Source organism: Coenobita brevimanus, chromosome 90 (assembly GCF_032717465.1).
Source record: "Coenobita brevimanus isolate Jiangsu-jjx chromosome 90, ASM3271746v2, whole genome shotgun sequence".
Classification (NCBI taxonomy): Eukaryota; Metazoa; Arthropoda; class Malacostraca; order Decapoda; family Coenobitidae; genus Coenobita; species Coenobita brevimanus.
In genome coordinates, this window is record NC_137043.1 from 127,218 (window position 1) to 152,255 (window position 25,038).

Here is a 25,038-nt window from a genome sequence, read left to right on the forward strand (position 1 = left end):
GAGTGTTTGTGCTGGCGTCTGTGTCCTGTTAAGTTACAACACTGATCCACCACTCCACTCATCACACCACTGCCAGCCACCTCACATCACACCACCACCACACCACTCACATCACACCACCACCACACCACTCACATCACACCACCACCACACCTCTCACATCACACCACCACCACACCTCTCACATCACACCACCACCACACCTCTCACATCACACCACCACCACACCTCTCACATCACACCACCACCACTCCACTCGCGTCACCACCACTCCACTCCACTCACACCACCACCACTCCACGCCACACCACACCACCACCACTCCACGCCACACCACACCACCACCACTCCACGCCACACCACACCACCACCACTCCACGCCACACCACACCACCACCACTCCACGCCACACCACACCATCCCAAGTCCCTCGCTACCCCTCCACGCCATCTTGTGAGACCAGAAGTAACCCGCTCACCCCGAGGACGCATGTTCCACTTATTTCTAACTAAAACCCCTCCATAGCTTGGCCATTGTCCTTGTTAATTTCTAGCGTATTTGTACAGCTTAAAGAAATAGCCCTGACGTAGTGAAGGAATTACTGGAGATAATTTCTAAGCTGCCTAGTTCAAAAGTTACTCTCAAGCAATGTCAATAAGGGTCTAGAAATGGCAGTAATGAAGGGAAAATGAGCCTAAAGGATGATGACCAGTTTATATCTTCATCATCATCATCACCATCATCACAATCATCATCACCACTCTTCGATCATCATCAGTATCTTCACCAACACTATTTCCATCATCATTATCATCGCCATCATCATCATCAGCAGCATCACCATCATCACTACCATAACCGCCATCATCATCATCATTTTACCTGGTCCATCTCAGTCGCGTACTTCATCATCTGCCTCGGCTAGGATCAAACTCCCTCTCAACAGAATCCAATCCATTCTTCCACTACCGCCTCCTCCTTTCTTTAATAAGGAGTTAAGATGGCAGGACCTGACGAAAACTCAAAGGGATCTGTCTAATTCTCCTCTTTCTCCTTCTCTTCCTTCTCCTTTACCCCTCTTTCTTCCTCTCTCTCTCTCTCTCCCTGTTCCTCCTCCTCCTCCTCCTCGACAAAGGAAGAAACCCCCCCTTCGAGAGTCTCCAGCCCTTCCTTCCAGTGCCTCCTCCTCCTCCTCCCTTCAGCAGTGAGTCGACCTTCATGCCCTGACCAAAACACCAGGGGATCCATCAAGTAAGGGGCCTCCATACTGAGCCTTGAGTAGCTGGCGTTTTTCTTGCCCATAAGGAGGGGGTGGGTGGATGAGAGAGAGAGAGAGAGAGAGAGAGAGAGAGAGAGGAAAAGTACTGTTAATATAAACCGCTACAAACCCCTTCAGTGCGAGTCCCTTCGTAATATAAATAATATTGCTTGGCGATGGATGGAATGGATTGATAAAAGTAAAATACTGGCTCTTGAAGGAAGGAAGGAAGGAAGGAAGGATGGAAGGAAGGATGGAAGGAAGGAAGGAAGGAAAGAAGAAAGAAAAGGAAGGACGAAAAGAAGAAACGTAGGAAGCAAGGAAGGAGGAAAGAAGGAAAAGGAAGGAAGGAAGGACGGAAAGAAGGAAGGAAGAAAGGAGGAAGGGAAGAAGGAAGAAAGACAAAGAAAGAAGAAAGGAAGGAATGATGGAAGGAAGAAGAAAAACATGGAAGGAAGGAAGGTGGAAAGAAGGAAGAAAAACAAGGAAGTAAGGGGAAAAGGAAGTCTGTAGCACCTTTTCCTAAGCGACTTACTTTTGATACGGCTGGTTAATATCCTTTCGCACGTTATCTATGAAAAGCCTGGCGATATTTGAATGATTTAAGTGACAGAAGAGGACAGTAAGGTGTCTATCTACCCATCTATCTATTGCCAGACGCCTTAATCCCGTAAGGGGTGGCCACAGAAAAAACGCCTCCATGTCGCCCTGTCCCCCGCACTCCCCTGCTCCCAGCTCACACCTCCCTCTCTCATATACCTTTCCACTCCATCCCTCCATCTCATCCTCGGCCTCCCCCTCCCCTCTCCCTATCGCCCCCCTCCACCTCACTCACATGTATTAAGCAAAATAAATATCTTAGATGTTAGGGAGCCTCCTTGACCTACGAGAATACGGAACTTTGTATGTTTCTCTTCCCACATATAATTCCTCGTCTGTTTTCCAGCCCAGATATGATTCTATTTGATATAATGCTTCAGGGAGGAAAGTGGCATGCCCTAAGTGAGTAGATCCGATGGAACAGTAGGCTGACTCCTGCCTCTCACTGCGCAAGAATCAGGGAAGCTCATCATGGCAGCCTTCTATAGCTTTTTATTTTATTTTATTTTTTTTCTTTCATCGACGGAACTGATCATCTCTCACAACTTGAATACTAGGCTGTGGCTGCATGAGATTCGTATAAGTCTCCTTGGTTACTAGTCAGATTTATCCCCCAATCACATCTGGCCATCGACTAGGCTGGAAAGGGTTTATGGATCTTTGTCAAATGGAAACAAAACAACTGCATTCTATATTATCAATATTTGAAGATGGAGATCAAAAATAAACTTACGATCAATTTTCTGTCTTAACTATACTCTGTTTACTCTAATTTGGCTTAAACTGACATCTCGCCTTCTTGAATGCTGAGTTATAGCCGTAGATTGACACCAAAATACCATGCTAATCACGATGAAGTGCTATGGAAAGGGTGTAGAGCCGTTGCATTATTTTTTCTGCCACTGAACTGCCATCTCCCCATCTTGAATGCTGAGTTGTAGCTGTAGATTAACCCTAGCATAGCATGCTAGTCACGAAGAAGTGCTATGGAAAAGGTGTAGAGCCGTAGCATTATTTTTTCCGTCACTGAACTACGTGAAATACATTACTCTAAGTTGGCTCAAACTGCTATCTCCCCATCTTGCATGCTGAGGTGTAACAATTGATTAACACTAGAATACCATGCTAGTCACGAAGAAGTGCTATGGAAAAGGTGTAAAGCCGTTGCATTATTTTTTTCTGCCACTGAACTGCCATCTCCCCATCTTGAATGCTGAGTTGTAGCTGTAGATTAACCCTAGAAGAGCATGCTAGTCACAAAGAAGTGCTACGGAAAAGGTGTAGAGCCGTAACAGTCTTTTTCTGCCACTGAACTACGTGAAATACATTTAGCTATACTCTGTTTACTCTAACTTGGCCTAGATTGCCATCTCCCCATCTTGAATGCTGAGGTGAAAAGATTAGAGTACCATGCTAGTCACGAAGAAGTGCTATGGAAATGATGTAGAGCCGTAACACTCTCTTTTGCTGCCACTGAACTACGTGAAAGATGATGCAAATGGACGAAATTCAAGGCCAAGTTAAGGTGAAAAACTAAAAGATTTTCACTGTATGCTGAACAAGGGGAGGAGTCTGGGAATTACCGCCCCTCTCCACCCACCCCCACGTCCCTACCAATCTTAGTTAGGATGGAGAAATGAGCGTAAGTCTGGGGAGCTCAGGGTCGCGTGGTATGTGACTTTGGAAGGTCCATAACACTTTATCCTTAGCGATTTATTATGTATATTACACGTCAACAGCCTCCTGTGTTACTGATGCAAATTATGTCGATGTTTAAGCGATCTCTCTCTCTCTCTCTCTCTCTCTCTCTCTCTCTCTCTCTCTCTCTCTCCAAAGTACTGTGTCTTCTATGCTGAACGGAATATCGCTGAAACAGCCTTAGTGTACAGCATCTGGCATTGGAGAATATGTTGTGCTTCTTCCTTAGCAAAATACTTTCTATCGTGCCCGTTAGAGTCTCCTGCATGTTGAATGTATCTTTTCAAAAACAACGCTTTTTGCATTAATATCGTGCATGTGGACCATTGGGTGTTTACAATAAATCGCTAAAAATGATACGTTACGAAGCCTCTCATGCCACTCAGTGCGATCCTAGGAGCGGCGCACATCCTTCCTTTACGAAGGCTGGGGGATGACTGACAGACTAAGCTAAGAGTGCCCAGTCCTCATACACTACATACCCTCGTCCTCATCCACATGTCCTTATCCAAATTTGACGGGGCGTTAATTTCGGTGGCTGTTTCTTACCCATACGCCAAAAAAATGCAGATTAAACTTTCCTTGCACCAACTGGAGTCTGAGGTTCAAAAATGACATGGGTAATAATAAGGGGTTTGTTGATTTTTGGACTGGTTTTTTGCTAGTGGATTTTTAAACAGGCGAAAGGTGATGGAGTGTGTGTGTGTGTGTGTGTGTGTGTGTGTGTGTGTGTGTGTGTGTGTGTGTGTGTGTGTGTGTGTGTGTGTGTGTGTGTGTGTGTGTGTGTGTGTGTGTAGTTAAATCCAAGTCTGTATGTGCGTAAAAGTGAGTAAAGTAGAGGCATTTGCGTGAGAGGGAGAATGAATTTGAGTGCTACGGGAACAGGTGTGTGTGTGTGTGTGTGTGTGTGTGTGTGTGTGTGTGTGTGTGTGTGTGTGCGGAGGTGTAGGGGCAACAGGTGAGCAAGGGGATCAGTGTGGCCTGCGCCTTCATCGCGGGCGGGTATGGGCTCCGGGTCCAGGGAGCTTCATAGTAACATTGGCTAACAAATCCCGTAGAGTTTGCTGTGAGATGTGGGTGTAAGTGGACGTGTGACAATTGTGATCTCCAGCGACTATTTAGTGCGCGAGGGAGTGAAGATAGAGCTGTAGACTCCTTTAACATGTATTGTGGGTTTGGAGGCTTGTCGGTGTGGTAAAATGTAGAGGTGATAATAACTGTGTTTTTGGGGTGCGTGAAGGAGTGACGTATTATGGCCTTCTCTACCAACGTAAGCGATTTTCCAAGGACTGTCGCTGCAGGTGTAAGTGTGGGTGTGATACGGTGATGTAGGTTAAGATGTCAAGCTAAGGTCCTGGATGCCTGTTTATCTGAGTACTTGAAGGTGTGAAGGGAAATTGTCACACTCCTGAAGGCTTGTATGGAGGTTTCTGGGATGCGTGGGTGTGGTAATGAACGGGATGCCTGATTCAGAGTTAGAAGAAGCCTTGGAGAGTGCTTGTCATGGATTCCTATTTGCTTTATAGAGTACGTGAAGCAAAGAAGGTACAGGCAAGGAGCTATGTATCTTTTAGGTATTTTCTGAGGGTCGTAGGAGTGATAAGGGTGAATAAACTTGATTGTCGTGGTGTAGATTAACCCATATAACTCTGTGATGTGTTCTTACATTCTCAATACTCCCAGACAATTTTACTCGCCTTGGTGTAGGGCCGTCGTGATGTGGGGGTTAATACTGGCTGTATCAAGCTCATCCACGTCAAAAGATTCTTCTAGGCATAATAAAATCACTCACCAGTACGAAGAATCTAACAAGAAATACATAAGCGGATTGAAGTTGTTAATATTTAAAGATCTGCAGTGGTTTTATGCCTATTTGCTTGACACAGTGTACGTGGGGCAGTGTGTTTAAGTGTGTGTAAGTGGGGCAGTGTGTTTGTGTATAGGTTACCCGATGCCTGCTACACCACCAACAGTCATGTGTGTGCCATCCAACACTGCTAGTTTTACATCTACTACTACTGCTCCCACTCCTACTACCGCTTCTACTACTGTTACTACAGTCCTGCCCTCAACAGTGTCAGTCATTATGTTCTAAGTGTCAGGGCCACTTGGCGATCAGTGATGTGAAGGCTGCAATAAGTAGTGATCTAAAACCCACTGAATTCAATGCAGCAATAAGTAGTGATCCAATACTAAGTGACTTCGATGCTGCAGTGAGTTGTGATCTGGTGTACAGTAAAGTCAATGATGAAGTAGGCCTTCGTGTCGATTTGGGCCTCAGTGAAGTTAGTGCTGCAGGAAATGATGAAATGTTCAGTGAGGTTAATGCTGCAGTGAGTAGTGATCTGGTGCTCAGTGAAGTTGATTCCGCAGTAAGCGATTGGGACTCATGGGGATCAATCCTGCCTTGATTAGTGATTCGGTGCTCAATGAAGTACGTGATGCAGTGGGCATAAGTAATGGTCGGGTACTCAGTAAGGCTAATGCTGCAGTGAGTACTGATCTGAAACTCAGTAAGGCCGATGCTGCAAAACGCGTTGATCTCACTTCTCAGTGAAGTCAATGCTACAGTAAGTGGATTAATGAGTGAAGCACTAGTTACACCACTCTACCAAGAACATATTAGCACCATACTAAAACTACACTTACAGCCATAATAACACCACTAACCACACCATTACATTTACCAGTCACTACATCAACATACCACGCACCACATCGTCGGTGCTTCATTTATACCACTCAGCACATCTACACATCACAGTTATACTACATATTGCTTTCACACTCCACACCAGCCACCACTACACACTCATATATACCATTCCCCGATACAGTAACACCACTTAATTCATATTACACTACACCACCCACAAACACAACACGCCACACTCGCATCACACACTAACACACCACACTACACCACAGTTACTCCATCACGTTCACTTCTTCATACGAGGGGTGTAGTTTTTTGAAGGCTGATGTGGCACCTGTACATTCGTTTATACTGCATGACTACTAACCTGCAGAAACCTTATTATAATTGCCTTGATCATGATACCCTTTGAATCATAGCACATACGTACATAGACGTGGGAGTGGAGACAGGCTAACAGGGGAGGGAAGGCTGAGAGAGAGAGAGAGAGAGAGAGAGAGAATATGATTGGTATATTAAACATGTATTACGTCACTGCCAGTAACCCGTGCGTACAGTGACAGCGCTGAGGTAGGTGTTTGTGGAGTTGGGTAGGATATGGGTGCTGAAGGCTGAGTTTCCTTTGCTCCTTCACGCTCGTGTGTGTGTGTGTGTGTGTGTGTGTGTGTGTGTGTGTGTGTGTGTGTGTGTGTGTGTGTGTGTGTGTACGCGCTCACTTCCAAACTGAGGAATAAAGTGTTTTCGGCTTGAATTATATGAATCTTACCCAGAAATATATTTAACCATTCCCAATCCAACAATATATGAACCATGATCTCTGGTTGTGGGGCACAAAAGTATTTATAATTCAAATTCAGTAACTACGCTCAATTAACGCAGTGGCCAAGCGTAAGTCAGAACAGAGATTTTAGTTATGACGCCTGAGATAGGGGAAATAATATCGTTATTCATTTTAACATCAATCCCACTCTGATGATGCACAAAGCCCAATTACCACTGCCATTGCATGCACTAAATTATCATGTTTACTCAAAAGCCATTCATATTGGAGACAGCCAAATCGGTCTATCCTACAGTGGGAGGCTTTTAATAACTTGCAGCAGCATAATGTGGAACTGTTGGGGATGAAGTGCTTGAAAGGGTACAGCTGGGAAGGAGGGTTGTTGGTTCACTGAAAGCAGTGATGAGAAATAGGGAGGTGAGTATGGAAGTTAAGAAGTCACTGCATGAGAGTACTGTGATCCCTACCCTGACGTATGGAAGCGAGGCATGGACCTTGCAAGAGGGGAACAAGTCAAGAGTGAGAGCAGTGGAAATGAGTTACCTGAGAGGAGCATGTGGAGTGACATGGAGGGACAGGTTGACGAATGAAGAAGTGAAGGAACGTTGTGGGGTAGATGTGGATGTGGTTGAGAAGATTAGGAGAAATACACTGAGGTGGTTTGGACATGTGGAGAAAATGGAGAATGGAAGACTGACTAAGAGGGTGTATGTAGGTGAGGTGGAGGGAGGGAGAGGGAGAGGTAGACCGAGGATGAGGTGGAGGGATGGAGTTGAAAGGTATATGAGGGAGGGGGGAGTGAGTTTGGCAGAGGGCAGTCAAATGGTGGGTGACAGTGCGACTTGGAGGCGTTTTGTCTGCGGCCACCTTTTTCGGGATTAGGGCGTCGGGCTATAGATAGATAGATAGATAATGTGAACATGGAATAATGGCCTAATGGATAACACAGACAATTTATTAATCATGAATCAGCAATGAGCCCATCTTCTCTTCACAGTAAATTAGTGGACTCTGTCAGGCATGTTAGACACGTTCTTAACAAAGTATGCATTAATGTAGAGAAAATGTTCCGTGTGTTGATATATGAGCCAACAGCTGTTGAAATCCCCTCTCTCCCCTTGATGTGGTTTGAGTTTATGAAATGGAACTCGATTAAAACATGAAGAAAACAAGACTTAGCCCTGAACATCCAAGCTCCCGTCACAGTACATCCACATCCACTACAGCGCCATCACAGCAAGCATGGATTACAGGCAATGTCGTTACATATAATTTAGTTTACCATTTCAGTTATTCAGATTGTTGCACCATCGTTAAAATTAAAATGAAGCTCCTCTCTCTCAGTAAAAGTGAAATGTCAACAAACACAGTGGTGCCACATCTACCCCAACACGCCACCCGTGGTACCGAAATGTAAACAAACACACTGTTGCCACATCTACCCCCAACAAGCCATCCCCTGTGGTTCTGAAATGTAAACAAACACACTGGTGCCACATTTACCCCCAACACGCCATCCCATGTGGTACATGCGGACGCGGCTGTACACACCGCCACCACCTCAGCCAGTCCCCACCTTCCCACACCAAACCAAGACGCCACACTTACACCACTCGCTTCCCACACCCACCACACACCTACACCACACACCACCATATTCTCAAATCATAAACCATTTTTACACCACATACCAATAATATACACCCGAACCAAACACCATCACAATACGCCATTTCACACCACACACCACATCACACTCCCTTCAGCAATACCATTCATCAATAATATACACCATTTTCACACCAGCACTATACATAACATCTACACCAGACATCAACACCACACACCACATCTACACCACACTCAAACCACTCACAACACCACACAACAACATCACACCCTTTCGCCATCCTTCAGCATCCTACACCAAACTAACACCACTCACCACCACACACCACACTCATACCACACACCACCACACACCACACTCATACCACACACAACCACACACCACATATACACCACACACCAACGCCACAAACTTTTACACAAACAAGATCGTGCTAGAAGAGTGAGAGAAGAGTTCTGGACAAATGTGGAAGTGTGCATGGAAAAGTTTGGAAGGAATGAGAGAGTGTTTTTGATTGGTGATATGAATGGTAAAGTTGGTAATGTGAAGGTGGATGGAATAGTTGGTGAGTGGGGTGTGCCTGCTGAGATAGATGAGAATGGGAGTGCGTTAGTGGACATTTGTGCTGGGAGGGGGTTGGTGATAGCCAATACCCTCTTCAGGCATAAAATGATCCACAGTTATACATGGCGAGTGATGAGAAGGGTGGGTGGTGAACTGAATGAAAGGAAGGCAATGATTGATTATGTGTGTGTGGATGAAATGATGCGAAGATGTGTAAAGGATGCAAGAGTGTATAGAGGTTGGGGGAGTGGACTTTCTGACCACTACTTGGTGGTGGCCAGAATTAGGATGCAAGTAAGATGGAGGAATAGAAGAAGGGAAAGACGAGAGGAAGGAGTAGTGGCAAGGAGAGTGGAAAGGTTACACGAGGATGAGAAAAAGGTAGAGTATAAGAGAGAAGTGGAGGAACGATTGGGCAAATATGAATTGGAGCAGATGGGAGACGTGGAAGGTATGTGTAAGATATTTACAGAAGAAATATGTGCAGCATGTGATGTGGTGTGTGGAAGGAAGAGAAGACGGAGGGGGGTGCAAGGAACAGCGTGGTGGACTGAAGAGGTGAAACTGGCTGTGGCACAAAAGAAGAAAGCATACAATGAATGGATGAGAAATAGGGGCGTGGAAGAAGTTGAGAGGCGGAAGAGAGAGTTATATGTGGAAAGGAAGAGAGAGGTGAAAAGATTAGTAAGAGAGAGTAAGAAGAGAGTGGATGAGGAATTTGGAAGGAATTTGAGTGTAAAGTGGAGGGACTGTAAGAAAATGTTCTGGAGAGAAGTGAAAAGAGTAAGACAGGGTGGAAGTGAAGTTAGCAGGGGAGTGAAAGATAAAAATGGTAGATTACTAGTGGAGAAGGGAGAAAAAGTAAGCAGATGGAGAGAACACTTTAAGGAATTGTTGAACGTAGAGGATGGAAGTAATGCGAGTATAAGTGGCTGGGGAATGGTTGGGAGAAGGAGGGAGGTGAGAAGACAGGAAGAAATCAGTAGGATAGAAGTTGTGGAAGCAATGAAGAAAGTTAAATCGGGGAAAGCCCCAGGAATTGATGGAGTGTGTGGTGAAATGCTGAAGCATGGAGGGGAGATAGTAGTAGAATGGATGTGGAAGATGTGCAGATTGGCCTGGGAGGAAGGTAGAGTCCCGGAGGATTGGAAGTCAGGTACAGTGGGGCACCAATTTTCGCGCCTAATTGGGTCCAAAAATAATGCGCGAAAGTGGAATTAGCGAAAGTTGGGGCATTGTCTTTATGGCAAAAAGGCTAATTGGTTCCCGGTTATCCTAAAGTAACATCAGATTTTCATTTTCACTTGCAATACAGTACATCAAATCACTATTGTACATTGCATTGTGAGATACAAACAATAAAAACTGTACAGTACACATTATATGAGGAGAAACATACCACAGAGACCAGGTTGAGGTGTTTAATGGATGTTGGGGGTAAGTATCCGAGGCGCGTGGCGGGCTTATTTAGCCACGCCAGACGTATTGGCGCCACCTCTTGCTGCCTCGCTACCACCATGCTGTTTCCTCATACTACGCACTGTCGATTCTGGGATGTTAAATATACGGCAGATTTCACTGTTTTTTGCGCCCTTGTCCATGTGCTCAACTATCTTCCTTTTCATTTCATTATTATACTGCCGTTTCTTCACTCCAACACGATACTCTCTTTTAGCCTTGGCCTTTTCTCCCGACTTTGAATGTCCCGGCCACTTTTTATCACCACCACTGCCTCCCGGCCCTCCCCCCACACCACCAGGCTCTCCCCCAACACCACCAGGCCCTTTCCCCACACTACCAGGTATAGTAGAGGCCATTGAACCGTGAGAATCCAACACAATGGAGCTAGCACGCTCGTACACAATGGCGGGAATGGGTGGACAGAGTGTTGACATGACGTCATTCAAGATGGCGGTGGGTTGCGGGCGGGCGGTGCAGGAAATTCAAAGTTCAAAATATTGTCCCAAACCCAAAATTTGTGCGCGAAAATCGATTTTTTTCAAGCGAAAGTGGAAGTTAGGAAATATTTGGTGCATGCCGCGAAAGTGGATTCCGCGAATCCTGCTGTAGCGAAAGTTGGTGCACTACTGTATAATTATTCCCTTGTACAAAGGAAAAGGGGAAAAAGAAGTGTGTGGTAATCATAGGGGCATTTGTCTTCTTAGTATAATAGGAAAAGTGTATGGTAGGATACTTATAGACAGAGTTAGAGAAAGAACAGAGAAATTAGTTGGAGAAGAACAGGGAGGCTTTAGGAAGGGAAGAGGTTGTGTAGATCAGATATTCATTCTTAGATCTTTAGTGGAAAAGTTTCTAGAGAAGAGAAAGAAGTTGTATGCGGCTTTCATGGATTTGGAGAAAGCATATGACAGGGTGGATAGACAAGGATTGTGGAAAGTGTTAAGAATATATGGAGTAGATGGGAAGTTGTTGAATGCTGTGAAGAGTATGTACGATGGTGCAAAGGCTGCAGTGCGTGTGGATGGTGAACTAAGTGAATTTTTCTCTTTGAAAGTTGGTTTGAAACAGGGATGTGTCATGTCTCCATGGTTGTTCAATCTGTACATGGATGGGGTAATAAAAGAGGTACAAGGTAGGGTAGTGGATGTTGGAGTGGCCCTGGTGAGAGAGGATAGTGTTTGGAAACTCCCTGTACTGTTGTTTGCAGATGATACTGTGTTGTTGAGTGAAGACGAAGGGGAGCTGCAAGGCTTGGTGGATGAGTTTGAGAGAGTGTGTAAGAAACGGAACCTAAAGGTGAATGTAGGGAAGAGTAAAGTGATGGTCTTTGAGAGAGGAGAAGTTAGTGAATGTACAGCGAGGTTGGATGGTGAGGAATTGGAAAATGTGAGTACGTTTAAGTATTTGGGTAGTGTGATGAGTAAGGATGGAGGTTTGGAGGTTGAAGTGCTTGAAAGGGTACAGCAGGGAAGAAAGGTTGCTGGTTCCTTGAAAGCAGTGATAAGAAACAGGGAAGTGAGCATGGAAGTGAAAAAGTTACTACATGACAGTATTGTGATACCAACTCTAACGTACGGAAGTGAAGCTTGGACATTGTTGGAAGGACACAAGTCAAGAGTGAGAGCCGTGGAAATGAGTTATTTAAGAGGAGCCTGTGGAGTCACGTGGAGAGACAGGCTGACGAATGAGGATATAAAGGAGCGTTGTGGTGTGGATGTGGATGTGATAGGAAGCGTTATGAGGAACACACTGAGGTGGTTTGGCCATGTGGAGAGGATGGAGGGTGAAAGACTGACGAAGAGAGTGTATATGAGTGAGGTGGAGGGGGGAAGAGGGAGGGGGAGGCCGAGGATGAGATGGAGGGATGGGGTGGAGAGGTATATGAGAGAGGGGGGTGTGAGTTGGGAGCAGGGCAGTGAAATGGCGGGGGACAGGGCGACTTGGAGGCGATTTGTTTGTGGCCACCCCAAACGGGATTGAGGCGTCTGGCAATAGATAGATAGATAGATAGAAATTTAACACAATCACTTGAGAAGACTGTGTGTGTGTGTGTGTGTGTGTGTGTGTGTGTGTGTGTGTGTGTGTCACCACATGCCATATACACTACAGACCACACACCACATATACACCACATACCAACACCATCTATTATCAACACCAAATATTCTAACCACACCACCAATACCACCCATACCAGCAAACCAACACCGCTGGATTATGATACCTTTGATTTCTGCTAAACGTGCCCTATCACCTGAGTGGATGGTTCAAGGTGAGCCTAAAGGACATACGTGGGAGTGGGAGAGAGGCTCATAGGGGAGGGAAGGCTAAGTGAGAGAGAGAGAGAGAGAGAGAGAGAGAGAGAGAGAGAGAGAGAGAGAGAGAGAGAGAGAAACCAGGATGACAACTACGGAAGGAGGAAAAGATAAGAACAGGGAAGGACAAATGAATAAAAGATGGTTTTATGTATACGAGTGTGTGTGTGTGTGTGTGTGTGTGTGTGTGTGTGTGTGTGTGTGTGTGTGTGTGTGTGATTTAATTTAACCATGCATTGACAGAGGCAAAAAATATGAAGAGAAAAAAAGAATAATACAGGAAGCAAAATGAGAGAGAAACAACACACAAATTTACTGAACCATGAAGAACCCCCCCACCCCTCTCTCTCTCTCTCTCTCTCTCTCTCTCTCTCTCTCATGAATGGGCCAGCCTCTCCCATTCATCGTTTCGCCAGCTCAGCACAGCAGTACCACAACTCTCCATTCATCACCATTGTTTTGTCTCGCTCCCCTTATTTTTCGATCAAAATTGTGGCTGGATATTTTATTACTGTATTTCCCTTGTCGATTATATTCTTGTGGATTTATGTGCAGAGGATGGAGAGTGAGAGACTGACGAGGAGAGTGTATGAGAGTGAGGTGGAGGGGGGAGAGGCAGGGGGAGGACATGGATGAGGTGGAGGGATGGAGTGGAGAGGTATATGAGAGAGGGGGGTGTGAGCTGGTAGCGGGGCAGTGAAATGGCGGGGGACTAAGCGATATGGGGGCGATTTGTTTGTGGCCACCCTTACGAGATTAAGGCGTCTGGCAATAGACTGATAGATAGAAAGAGAATAATTAATTTTTTTTGCCAGCCTTCTCCATCTTTTCCTTCCTCTTTTTTTTTGCCTTTTGAATCAGATCTTACTCTTTTCTCCTCCTCTCTGTCTTCCTCTTTCTTCAACAGCATCCTTAATTATCTCTCTCTTTCTCTTCCCTTCATCCCTCCACCTTCTCTTCATCCCTCCACTACCTCTCCATCCCTCCACCTTCTCTCCATCCCTTCATCTTCTTTCCATCCTTCCAGCATCTCTCCACCCCTTCACCTTCTCTCCATCCCTCCACCTTCTCTCCACCCCTCCACCGTCCCTCCAGTTTCCTCCATCTCTCCAGTATGACACTCTCCCCGTCTCATAAATTCCTCCTTACCTGTGCCGCGAGGTGGTTGGATAATTGAAATATCTCCTTTCCTCCTTCTCTCTCTCTCTCTCTCTCTCAACCTCTTCCCATCCTTCCCTCCCCTCTCCTCTCCCTCTTCTATCTTTCCTTTGGTCATTCAGTCTCTCCATCCTCCCTTACTTCCACTTATCATCATCATCATCATTATTATTCTGTCCTCACCATCACCATCTCTCTCTCTCTCTCTCTCTCTCTCTCTCTCTCTCTATCATCATCATCACCATCATCATCATCATCATTATTCTTTCCTCACCATCACCAGCAACTCTCTCTCTCTCTCTTTCTCTCTCTCGCCCCTGCCTTGCCATAATAACTGAAATACTAACAAGCGAAGGGACGTGTTGTGTTGAAATTGGCAGGTTGGTTAATTAGGTGAACATGCCCTGAGTGTGTGTGTGTGTGTGTGTGTGTGTGTGTGTGTGTGTGTGTGTGTGTGTGTGTGTGTGTGTGTGTGTGTGAGAGAGAGAGAGAGAGAGAGAGAGAGAGAGAGAGAGAGAGAGAGAGAGAGAGAGGACGAAGATTTATGAAGGGAGGGGAGAAGATGAGAGAGGGAGAAAGGGAAGGAGAGGGATGCACGGGGAGGCGACGTTGTGAGAATGGAGGAGGAGGAGGAGGAGGAGGAGGAGGAGACATGAAAAAGCTAAGATGTCTGTTGAAAAAAAGAGGCCCTCCTCAAGAAAAATAAAATCGACTGAGAAAGCAAGAAGATAAAGACGTGCTCTCTCTCTCTCTCTCTCTCTCTCTCTCTCTCTCTCTCTCTCTCTCTCAGCAGGTTGGCTGATGGTATGTGTCTGGTATTGTACTTGCCCTTTTATTATTCTGGATCCCGCCTTACTCCTTCCCTTGGCCGGGATGATGATGATGATGATGATGAAATTATTTTTATTAATCACCCCTAGACTATTACTATTACTACTACTACTACTACTATTATTATTATTATTATCATTATACAGATGATGTTGATGATGATGATGATTGTTATTTTTACTGATAACTACTACTACTACTACTACTCCTCCTACTACTACTCCTACTATTACTACTCCTACTATTACTACTACTACTACTATTACTGTAGTATTATTATTATTTTGATGATAATGATGATAACTGTGACAATGATGATGATGGTGATGAATTACACCCTGTTTTAATCCGTCTAGTATTATAAAATCTGTAATGTACGACCCTGTTTACTTTCGAGGGACTTTACTCGAGAAATACAGTCACCCCTCGCCCGTCTCTCTCTCTCTCTCTCTCTCAGTATAAATCCCTACTGATCCTCTATGTCTCTTATTTCTTATATATATATTTCAAGTCCAATTCATGGTACCATCGCCACCTCACCCACACCTTTAATATAACCTCCTTCCCTCTTATATTTCCACACCTGCAGCACCACCTATGTGCCCAGCCTTCCATATTATACTTAATTTCTAGTCGTATCTAAGATTCACTCCCACAAACATTCTATTCTCAAATTTACGATAAACACCGTAATCTTTTATTATTTTTTCCTATAGCCACTACCTTTGTGCCCAAAACTGCTGGCTTATTATTCATTTTGAGTTTCTTTTTGGTGGCGACTATCATCCACTCACTTGATGTAGTGCTGCCTACTGCTTCTTCACCTTTATCATCTTTTTCTGTACCTGTCCTCCTCTCTTCCTATTTCTCCCATGTTTCCTGTCGCTTTTCATTACTCTTTCCTATTCAGGTGGCATTACATTGAATGACAAGCCTAATGGTTTCCTGTAAGCCAGGAAACCATTTACAACGCTGGCTGGTAACCATATCACCAACCCATACCTGTTTCTTACGTGTCAACTAGTGGGTTGGCGGAGGGTTAGTGCCGCTCCCCGTAAACAACTAACTCACAAACAGCCACCCCTTATTGGATTATGGCGTCTGGCTATAGATATATAGATGGATAATTTCTTTTATATCCCTCTCTCACACCAAGTACAATTCCTCTACCTAAAATATTTCTTTACCTCTCGTTACCTCCTATTTTCTCTTGATTCCTTACTGATAATACTTATGTCTACCCAAATTTAAGTTATATTACCATTGCTATCCCATCCTCACATTCGGTATAAATCCTTAACTTTATATATACTGTATATCTATTCACTTCAGACTCTAATCCAAGTAGCAACGTCTAAAACATAAATCTTTTTCTAGTTGTTATGTATAGTTTGTATATTCATGTCAAGTGCTTGTCCGAGACTCTCACGTCCCGTACGAGGACTGCGAGACCAGCACACACACACAAACACACACACACACACACACACACACACACACACACATCTACCTACATAAATACCGACATATACACACACGCATTACAATCTTTGTTTCTCCCTTCCTCCCTCCCTCTCTGTTACCCCCCCCCAAACATAAGCGACAATCTCTCTCTCTCTCTCTCTCTCTCTCTCTCACCTGAGTCTAACCTTCCATGCTCTCCTTCAGGTGCCAGTCTGTCCCGGCGTCTTGGAGCTGTGCCAAGAGTCACCCTTTCTTTCACTCTCTCGTCTCGTCTCGTCTCGTCTCGTCGCTTCACCCACGCCCCAATCAAGCCAGGACGACAAGACGACTCAGCTGCACGACCTCCTACGACCTCACAACCTACTACGACCAGCTATAAGTCATCCCAAGTCTCCACGACCAGGTGCACCCATCGGCAAATTAACTGCTCCTCCTTCTTTTATATTCCAGTCAAGGCGGCTGCATCTACCTCCTTCCACGACAAGACGACTCAGTTGCACAACTTTCTACAACACCCTTAAGCAACGACCTACGACCAGCTGTACCCATCAACGACTTCACCTGTCTCACACGACTACTCAAGCTACCACGACCAGGTGCACCTACCTCCTTGAACGACAGGACGACAACAACGACTCAGCTGCATCCGACGACGACCCCGCTGCACCCAAGACGACACCCCACGTCATCACGACCACCAGTACCCACGACCTCTTCATACTACGACCACAACGACTTGACTTCACCTCACACCACACTTCATACTATCACGTCCAGCTACCTACCTCTTCACTTAACGACTCAGCTGCATCTTACACGACCCCTAAGTCACCACGACCACTTCAGGAACGACTACTAGACTGAAAAGAATAATATAACTACTCTGAAGCTTTAACCAATATATTCCGATCTCAATTTTTTATATATAGGTAAGACTGTGCTATCAAACTCGTGGGCACTATCACATAAGCAATAAGAGCCTTTGATCTCTCGCTTCACATCATCTGATAACGAAAAACCTGATCCAGTGAGCAATGAGAAGTGTTTAGTGTTCCACTCGATTTGATAACTAAATGCATTATCAAGTGGACTGAGATAAGTGGGTCTAGTTCTACTCAAATATTCTCAACTAAATAAAAGTGTACGTTTAATGATCCACTTGACCTGATAACTAAGTGCCTTATCAAGTGAACCAACAATTTTCTTTCTCTACACATACCCTGAAAATAAAAGCCAATAATAGTTTAAATATCCACTTAATTTGATGGCTAAATGAATTACTTGAACAAGGACAAGTGGGTTTAACCTTGGTCTACACATATTGCATTCTGATAACTAATAGATATATTCAGTAAACGATAAATGGGGAGATAACTGAGTGCTTTATCAAACAAACTCTAAATCCGTTTAATATTCCAATGTACCTGAAGAGTGAGTGTTTTATCGAGTGAAGATGTGAGGGATAAATTAGTGATGAGTGATAAATGACTTAGCGTCCCACTCGATATGATAACAACTATTTATCTCTTGAACTATAAATGACTAGATAAGTGAATTATACACGGGCTTAATATTCGACTTCGTTTTTATTATTAACTGCTTTATCAGGTGAGCAAGAAAACGGGCTCCGCTACCACCACTACTCTCTCTCTCTCTCTCTCTCTGCAGGTCTTGCGGTGCGTCGTTGTTGTGGTGCGGGTCGTTAAAGACGGAGACCATTGCAATCAATCCCACGGGCAGGTTCAGGCACGACCACAGCCCCCTTCCCTCCTCCTCTGCCCTTCCTCAACCCTTCTACCCTACTCCTTCCTCCTCCTCTCCCTCAGTCTCCCTTCTTCCTCCACCCCCACCAGCCCATTCCTAATCTGTGTCGGAAGTGACGGTACCAGTCTCCGTCTAACAGAATCGAATATCTTTAGAGAGAAGAGGATCAAGCTGGAAAACATATAAGCTTTAAGGAAGACAAGATCACTGGAATACACACAGCTTTAAGGACAACACATGGCTGAAAAATATCTATAGCTTTAAAGACAAAATCGCCTTAATTACTGCAACAAGTTCACGTCCAGCAAGAATTAAAGAACTCAGAACAAAACTAATGGGAAAATTATATAGCTTTAAAGAGAAGAGTATCGAACTAGAAACAGCTACTTAACTACCCGCCCCAAGAACTGTAATTTGCAACCACTCTACGCTTCAGTGATTTAGCTCTGAAGGCAAGAGAATCAAACTGAAAATTACAGTCACTCTACCCCTCACAGAATCATATAGCTTTAAAGACAACAGAATCAAGTTGCCTATATCTACCAAATCAAGTTCCTCAGAATTTATCAGCTTTAAAAACAAGTGTAACAAGCTGAGAATCGCTACTGCGTAAAATATCATATTCAAGTGGAGTAGAATCGAGACTGAAAAAGTGGAAGAAAAGAGAAAGGGAATCACAGTTTTCATAAGGACAGTAGAATCCAGCCGCAGTTAGTGACAGACTAGATAAATCCAAAAGTTTATCAGTGTAAAAGAGATTTGGATTCCGTAACAAGAGGATAAGTGACAGCAAGAGACAAATACGAGTGGAAAAGTGTGATCACCATTACAAAAAAACGAACAAGGCTAAAATATATAAGTGAGATATACGGTAGAGCTAAGATAAAAATTGCTCTAAAATAAAGAATAACTGAGACAGAATTGGCAAATAAGTAACACTCAAAGGGGCAATAAGAACTAAGATGCGTGCTGGCTAAATCACGAAACAGCGTAAGATCCATACGAATGTAAAAGCGCACCTGTGTACTGTTGTTGGTGGAGGTGGTAAGGATCCGTGCGACTGTGTGAGGGAGTGTCATCAGCGCGTGGAGTGGCAGTACCCTCACAGCGGGGCTCCTGGGTGGTGTAGCCTTGGCCCCATCCGACTAATGCTCCACCTCCATCCCTCCCCCGTCCCCCCATTGCGCCCAGACCAGCCTCACAGGACCAAGTCTTCCTAAACATTCTTGGGCATGAATTGTGCTTGGGACTCTCTCTTCGTGCCATTAATCTAAGTCACACTAGCAGACAATTACGTGCCATCTCATACAGCTACTAGACATTTACGTGCCTTCTCATATCACAGCTGCTAAACATTTACGTGCCTTCTCATACAGCTGCTAAACATTTACGTGCCTTCCGTTGTTATATAGCTACTGGACATTAACGCGCTTTTATCCTAAGTCATATAGGTATTAGGCACATCACAAGCAAACTAGACTGAGTGCTAATGTAAAAGACAGACTAAAAAAAATCCACTGATAACACTCACTATAGATTTCCTGTTCGTCCCTTCACGTTGAGTCATACAGCAACTGAACCTTTAACAAACAAGCTCTAGTGAATAACAGTGAAAAATACAAGCCTTATAGAAATCGTATACCCGTGTAACTGAAAGGAAAGGAAAGAACCTGCAACCACATCCCATGCCCTTCAACTCCCCAATTCGTCTGTAGCACAAGACACCTAAGAAGACATAACAAATCTTGCAACTCCATCACCACTCACAGCACCACCCACGTCCCCCTCCATCAAAGGGCTAGTTTACCTGCTCTGAAACATCCCATAACTTCATGCCATAACCCCTGCACCTGGTGATCTATATCTTACCACGAACAGACGGTATTAAGAGGCTCTCTACAAACTCTCCATCTCAACTTCACCTCTTTCTCTCTCTCTCTCTCTCTCTCTCTCTCTCTCTCTCTCTCTCTCATATACACACGACTCACCACAGGCTTTGTCGTGGCCTAGCGGGGTGGCTCCTTTATCCCAACCGAGTCGCTACCCAGCCACTGATAAGCCCCGATAAGGCCTTCATCCTACCCTACTCACCCCTGTTACCACCAACCTCGTACATCCTGCGAAAAAGAACACCCCATGGGAGAAGCAGGGTTGCCGAGGAAGGAAAGTGAAGATTGTGATCAGTGGGGCTCCATTAATCGGATTTCACGGGGATAGGGAGGAAGAGAAAGAGGCTTTGGTAAATGACATCAGTGTGGTGGGACACGTAGATATACGGCTTTGACATATTATGGTAACAAGCTTTATGGAACTACCTTTTAAGACTGATTACTTCAGGTTATGTTTATGTACTGTGCTAGACTGTATTTTTTAGGGTAATTTCATGTACTGTGCTATGGTTATACTGGTGTACTAAAACTTTAAATTGCTTTAAGAACACTCATTCATTACTTACTTTAAGCTATACTGGTGTACTGTACTAGAGTTTATGTAACGCACTTATAAGCAGCTATAAGAGTGTTGTTTATAGATGTACTGTGCTTAGATTATCCTAATGTCATGTACTTTTAAGTCCATAAGTACATCCATTCATTACAGGCCAAAGGAGGTACATGTTACGGGGAGGCTTGTAATCGCTCCATCTCCAGGGGTTAACGAGAGGGAATAAATGCATGCCTAAGGAGCGTCATTACAAGATATTTCACGAGGGCTATCTCAAGTGTAGGGGGGTCTTGTTACAGGCTGGCCGGGCCCATAACACGGGTATTCGCGTAACTGCTCCCACATGCTAAATACCCACGTCTCAGAGGCCCTAACAGAAGCCTAAGGAGTTGAACACGGACACCTGGGAACACTACACCCACCCACCCTGTACACCCAGCCACCTAGTAGGCCCACACATACACACACCATGTCTCCCCCTCTTCACCCCAAACATAAACCCATCTACTTGTAACTTCCAACACTCTTAACCTAACCTAACCTAACAACACTGAGTCACCTAGTAAGGCCACACACCAACTCTTGATCACTGATATAATTCCATCTACAATAGAAATCATATACACAACTGTGAGTTAAAATTATCTCCAACACTCTTAACCGAACCTAACCCAACCTTAACTAATCTAACTTAACCTCACAACACGACACAGAGTCACCTCGTAAACACCCCCCCCACACAACCCCCCACCTCTCTCTCTCTCTCTCTCTCTTAACCACAGAGATAAAGTCACTCTCAACAGAAATCCTCGACTCCATTGTGAAATAAAACCATTTCCAGCACAATAACATAACATCACTTCCTTTAGAACCTCACACACAACTTTCAACACAGAACCACCCCCAACATAAACCCAAGAATCCACTTTAACAAAAACCATTCCAACACAAATTCCTTACTTTAATCCACCTCCATCAGCAATCCAAGGATCAATATAAAAACCATACTGTCACACATTAATCCTTAATAAACTTTGAAAAACAGGAATAATAATCCGAAAGCTCATTTTTAAACACTAATCCATATATCTACTTTCAGACAGTAGCAACATACACAAAACCTCCAGCCATTAGTTTCCAAAAAAGGTCCAGTGTTCCGAGACATTTTTAAAAATCCACTTCTGCCACAACTCTACTTTTAACAGAATTCCATAAATCATTTTAACTAGACATCTGACAAATACACACAGACCTCCAGCCACAAAAACAAGTCCACAGTCTATAGTTTTATCTACAAGTCCACTTAACTACAAATCTATAAAAGTTTACACCGCACAAAACCCACACATACATACACATCGAGGCCCCAGACTGTTAAGGTAATTTCACTGTATATTTCTTGGCTCCATGTGTGTCGGAAAATTATTTTGTGTAAGGTGAGGGTTAGGCATTAACTAAAACTCAATGTACTTTCATAAAGTATCTCAAAATGGACACTCCTGGAGCCTCTAAGTAAATCACTCTTGTCACATACATTGGCGTGACTTATGGACTCTTCAAGCAAAAGTGTCGTCCACGAAAAAAGCGTGAAAAATATTGTAAAAGCGTAAAGAAATGCAGGGAAAAGTATGAAAAAAGAAAAATAGTGTTCTTAAGTGTGATGTCCTGAGAACAACCTGGTAAACTTACACTCTACAAAAATATTAATAAATAAACACGTGAGGAACATATATCTTGGCGGCGATTTGCCAGTGCTCAGGGTTGAAAGTCTGTTCCCGAGGGGTAGAAGAGGAGGAACAGAAAGTGAAAAAGGAAGAGGAGGAAGAGAAAGTGAAAAAGGAAGAGGAGGAAGAGAAGGAAGAAAAAGTGAAAAAGGAAGAGGAGGAAGAGAAACTGAAAAAGGAAGAGAAGGTGAGAGGGATGGTCGAGCCGATAGCTTAGACAAACAACCGAAAGCAAACATTACATCGTCGAGAGCCCACGCTGCTCCCTCTTCCTTCTCTCACTCTCACTCTCTGTGTTTTCGTGTGTAACCACCTGGAAAGCACCAGATCACACCCGGGAAGTGTTTTTTTTTTTTTTTTACTTACATTTAATTAGTGAGATCAAGAAACAAATAGTGTTGCCCACAGGTTGCCTGATTACAGAATGACGCTATACTGTGTTGTTCTGAAATGGAAAAATTCACATGGAATTGAATATGGATGATAAGACTGGGGGCAAGTACGCCTTGAGGACTAAATCGATCATAAAGAGAACAGAATCGGAAAAGAACAGAACCAAAGCGCGTTGTAGAGAGTCCAAGGAGAAGCAGAAGCCTCCATTGAGCAAATACCGGCGCAAGACAGCCAACGCCCGAGAGAGAAACAGAATGAAGGAGATTAACGACGCTTTCATCACGCTGCAGAGAGCCATTCCGGACCTCTCTGGGGCTGACGCGGAGAAGCTGACGAAGATCACGGTGCTGAGGCTGGCTGTTAATTATATAAATGCTCTCGCCGGAGTGCTGAACGATGACTGCAGCTTTGGAGCCATGGATATAGAGGACGTGAGGGAACATTGGTGCCTGGAGAATGCGCACATAGCCAAACCAGAACACTGTGTCAGACATGTCATGAGAACTAACAAAGAGCAGGGCAGTAGTGCAAATAAAAGCAATAAGTGTAATGTAAATATCAAGGCATCTAACAAGGTCGTTAAGCAGACAAAGTGTCCCTCTACCTCCGTCACAAAAGCGAATTATATGAAAAATAAAAACACAGTAGGTGGGAAGCTGGTGACTACCAAACGACCCAGCAAGTCCAAAAGAAAGACGAAAGTGTGCAGGACGGCCAGCATAGCCACAAGTAATGGGGCGTACATCACCCTCAAAAACGTGGCCCTACAGACTCCACCACACAGACTTGGCAGACATGCAGACAACGAACCGCTGATGATGTCCATGACGGTGAAGCGGCCACGGATGGAGAGCAGCTACCTGGGGCCCCGGCAGGCCAAGCTACCCCGCCTGGAACCCAATTCTCTGCCCTTAAGCACGGCACCACAGCCCCACCAGCAACTCTTGGCCCTCACCCCCTATGGCCCACCTTCCATTCCAGGTCAAAGCATACCCGAGCCTCTGGTGGGCGCCACACCCTTCACGCCACGTCAGATACAAACCACACCCTGCACATCCCTCCCTCAAAGCACTCCCAGTGACGTGCTTCACACTACAAACACCCTACAGGACCTGGACATTCCCCTGGTGAGGGGTGAGGAGTTGTTGGAGTTCCCAAGAAATATTCGACATTTCAGTGATTCCTCGTGCTGCGACTCAGCCTTCCTAAGTGAGGGGTCGCCGCCCCCCAGTCCCCTCTCTGGCGCCACCTCCACAATACCCACTTCAGTTCCTGTAGGTGACAGTTCTCCGGTCTTTTCAATGGCCTCCAGTGACTTTTCTGTGTGTGGGTCGGTGTCAGACTGTGACAGCGTTCTAACGACGGCTGTGGAACTAGAAAGCCTGCTAGGGGATGAGCCTTTCAAGGAGGAACTCGACCATCTTGCCTCAGCCTTTGCTGAAGAGGATGACACACTCAACCTCTTCCTTGGACATTCCACTGCAAACTTCATTTACACGGATTCTGATGACTGCTAACACTTCATACATGTAAATACTGATGACTGCCGGCAACTCACATACACGGATACTGACAACGGTAGCAGTTGGCTCTACCAGCTGCAAGGGCAGGAATTCACCAAGAGACTTGCGATCAGTTCCCTGTCATAATGAAGACTTGTTTTTGGAGGAAGGATAGAGAATGATAACAACAGAACCTCCCCATGTCTTCTGTTCTTCCTGTAATACCAAATCTCATTTATAATTAATTCCCATTGGTTAGAAATCCTTTGTATTTATAAGTAAGACGAGAGAAGGAACCACTCTTCTCATGTTCCTTTTTCTTCCTGCAGAAACGAATCGTTGGTACAGGGGGTAAATTATCGTAAGTAATTTTGTGAATCTCGGCCTTGGACTGTCTTACTTACGCTTGTGTTGACCTAGAACAGAATAATGCTTGTATTCTCGTGGCCTTGAGAGACTGCCTAGCACTTGTCGGTGTTGTACAGGATCGTCCGTAAATACCAATCCACTCGAAACTCGGTGTATCTTCTGTGTTGTGGGGTTGGCTCACTCGGCTGGGCTTGGCGTGGGTGAGACAAAGACCCATATTCTCGTCAGGTAAGGAGGCTCTCTAACACCTCTTTCTTAATGACTTATTTTTCAAACTACTCATTAATATCCCCTTGTTTGCTTCTTATGTCTTTTCAATATCGACACAGACTGCAAGAATAAGACACAAAAATACAATATATAACGAAGCAGAATCAGAAATAAATCTGTAAATTTGTGTCAGTGAGCTTCCTAGCCGTACGCCCTAA

General features: G+C 44.6%; 1 protein-coding gene across 1 annotated transcript; it reads left to right on the forward strand.

The window, feature by feature from the left end:
• Nucleotides 1–22,810: 22,810 nt before the first annotated feature.
• LOC145411534 (uncharacterized) lies at nt 22,811–24,256 on the forward strand. The gene has a single exon (XM_080281545.1). It carries the CDS (start codon nt 22,811–22,813, stop codon nt 24,254–24,256), a length of 1,446 nt encoding a protein of 481 aa, XP_080137671.1.
• The last annotated feature ends 782 nt before the right edge of the window (nt 24,257–25,038 follow it).

Excerpts from the sequence above, each read along its gene's own strand:
- LOC145411534 (XM_080281545.1), top strand. The coding sequence starts at position 22,811 with ATGGAATTGAATATGGATGATAAGACTGGGGGCAAGTACGCCTTGAGG.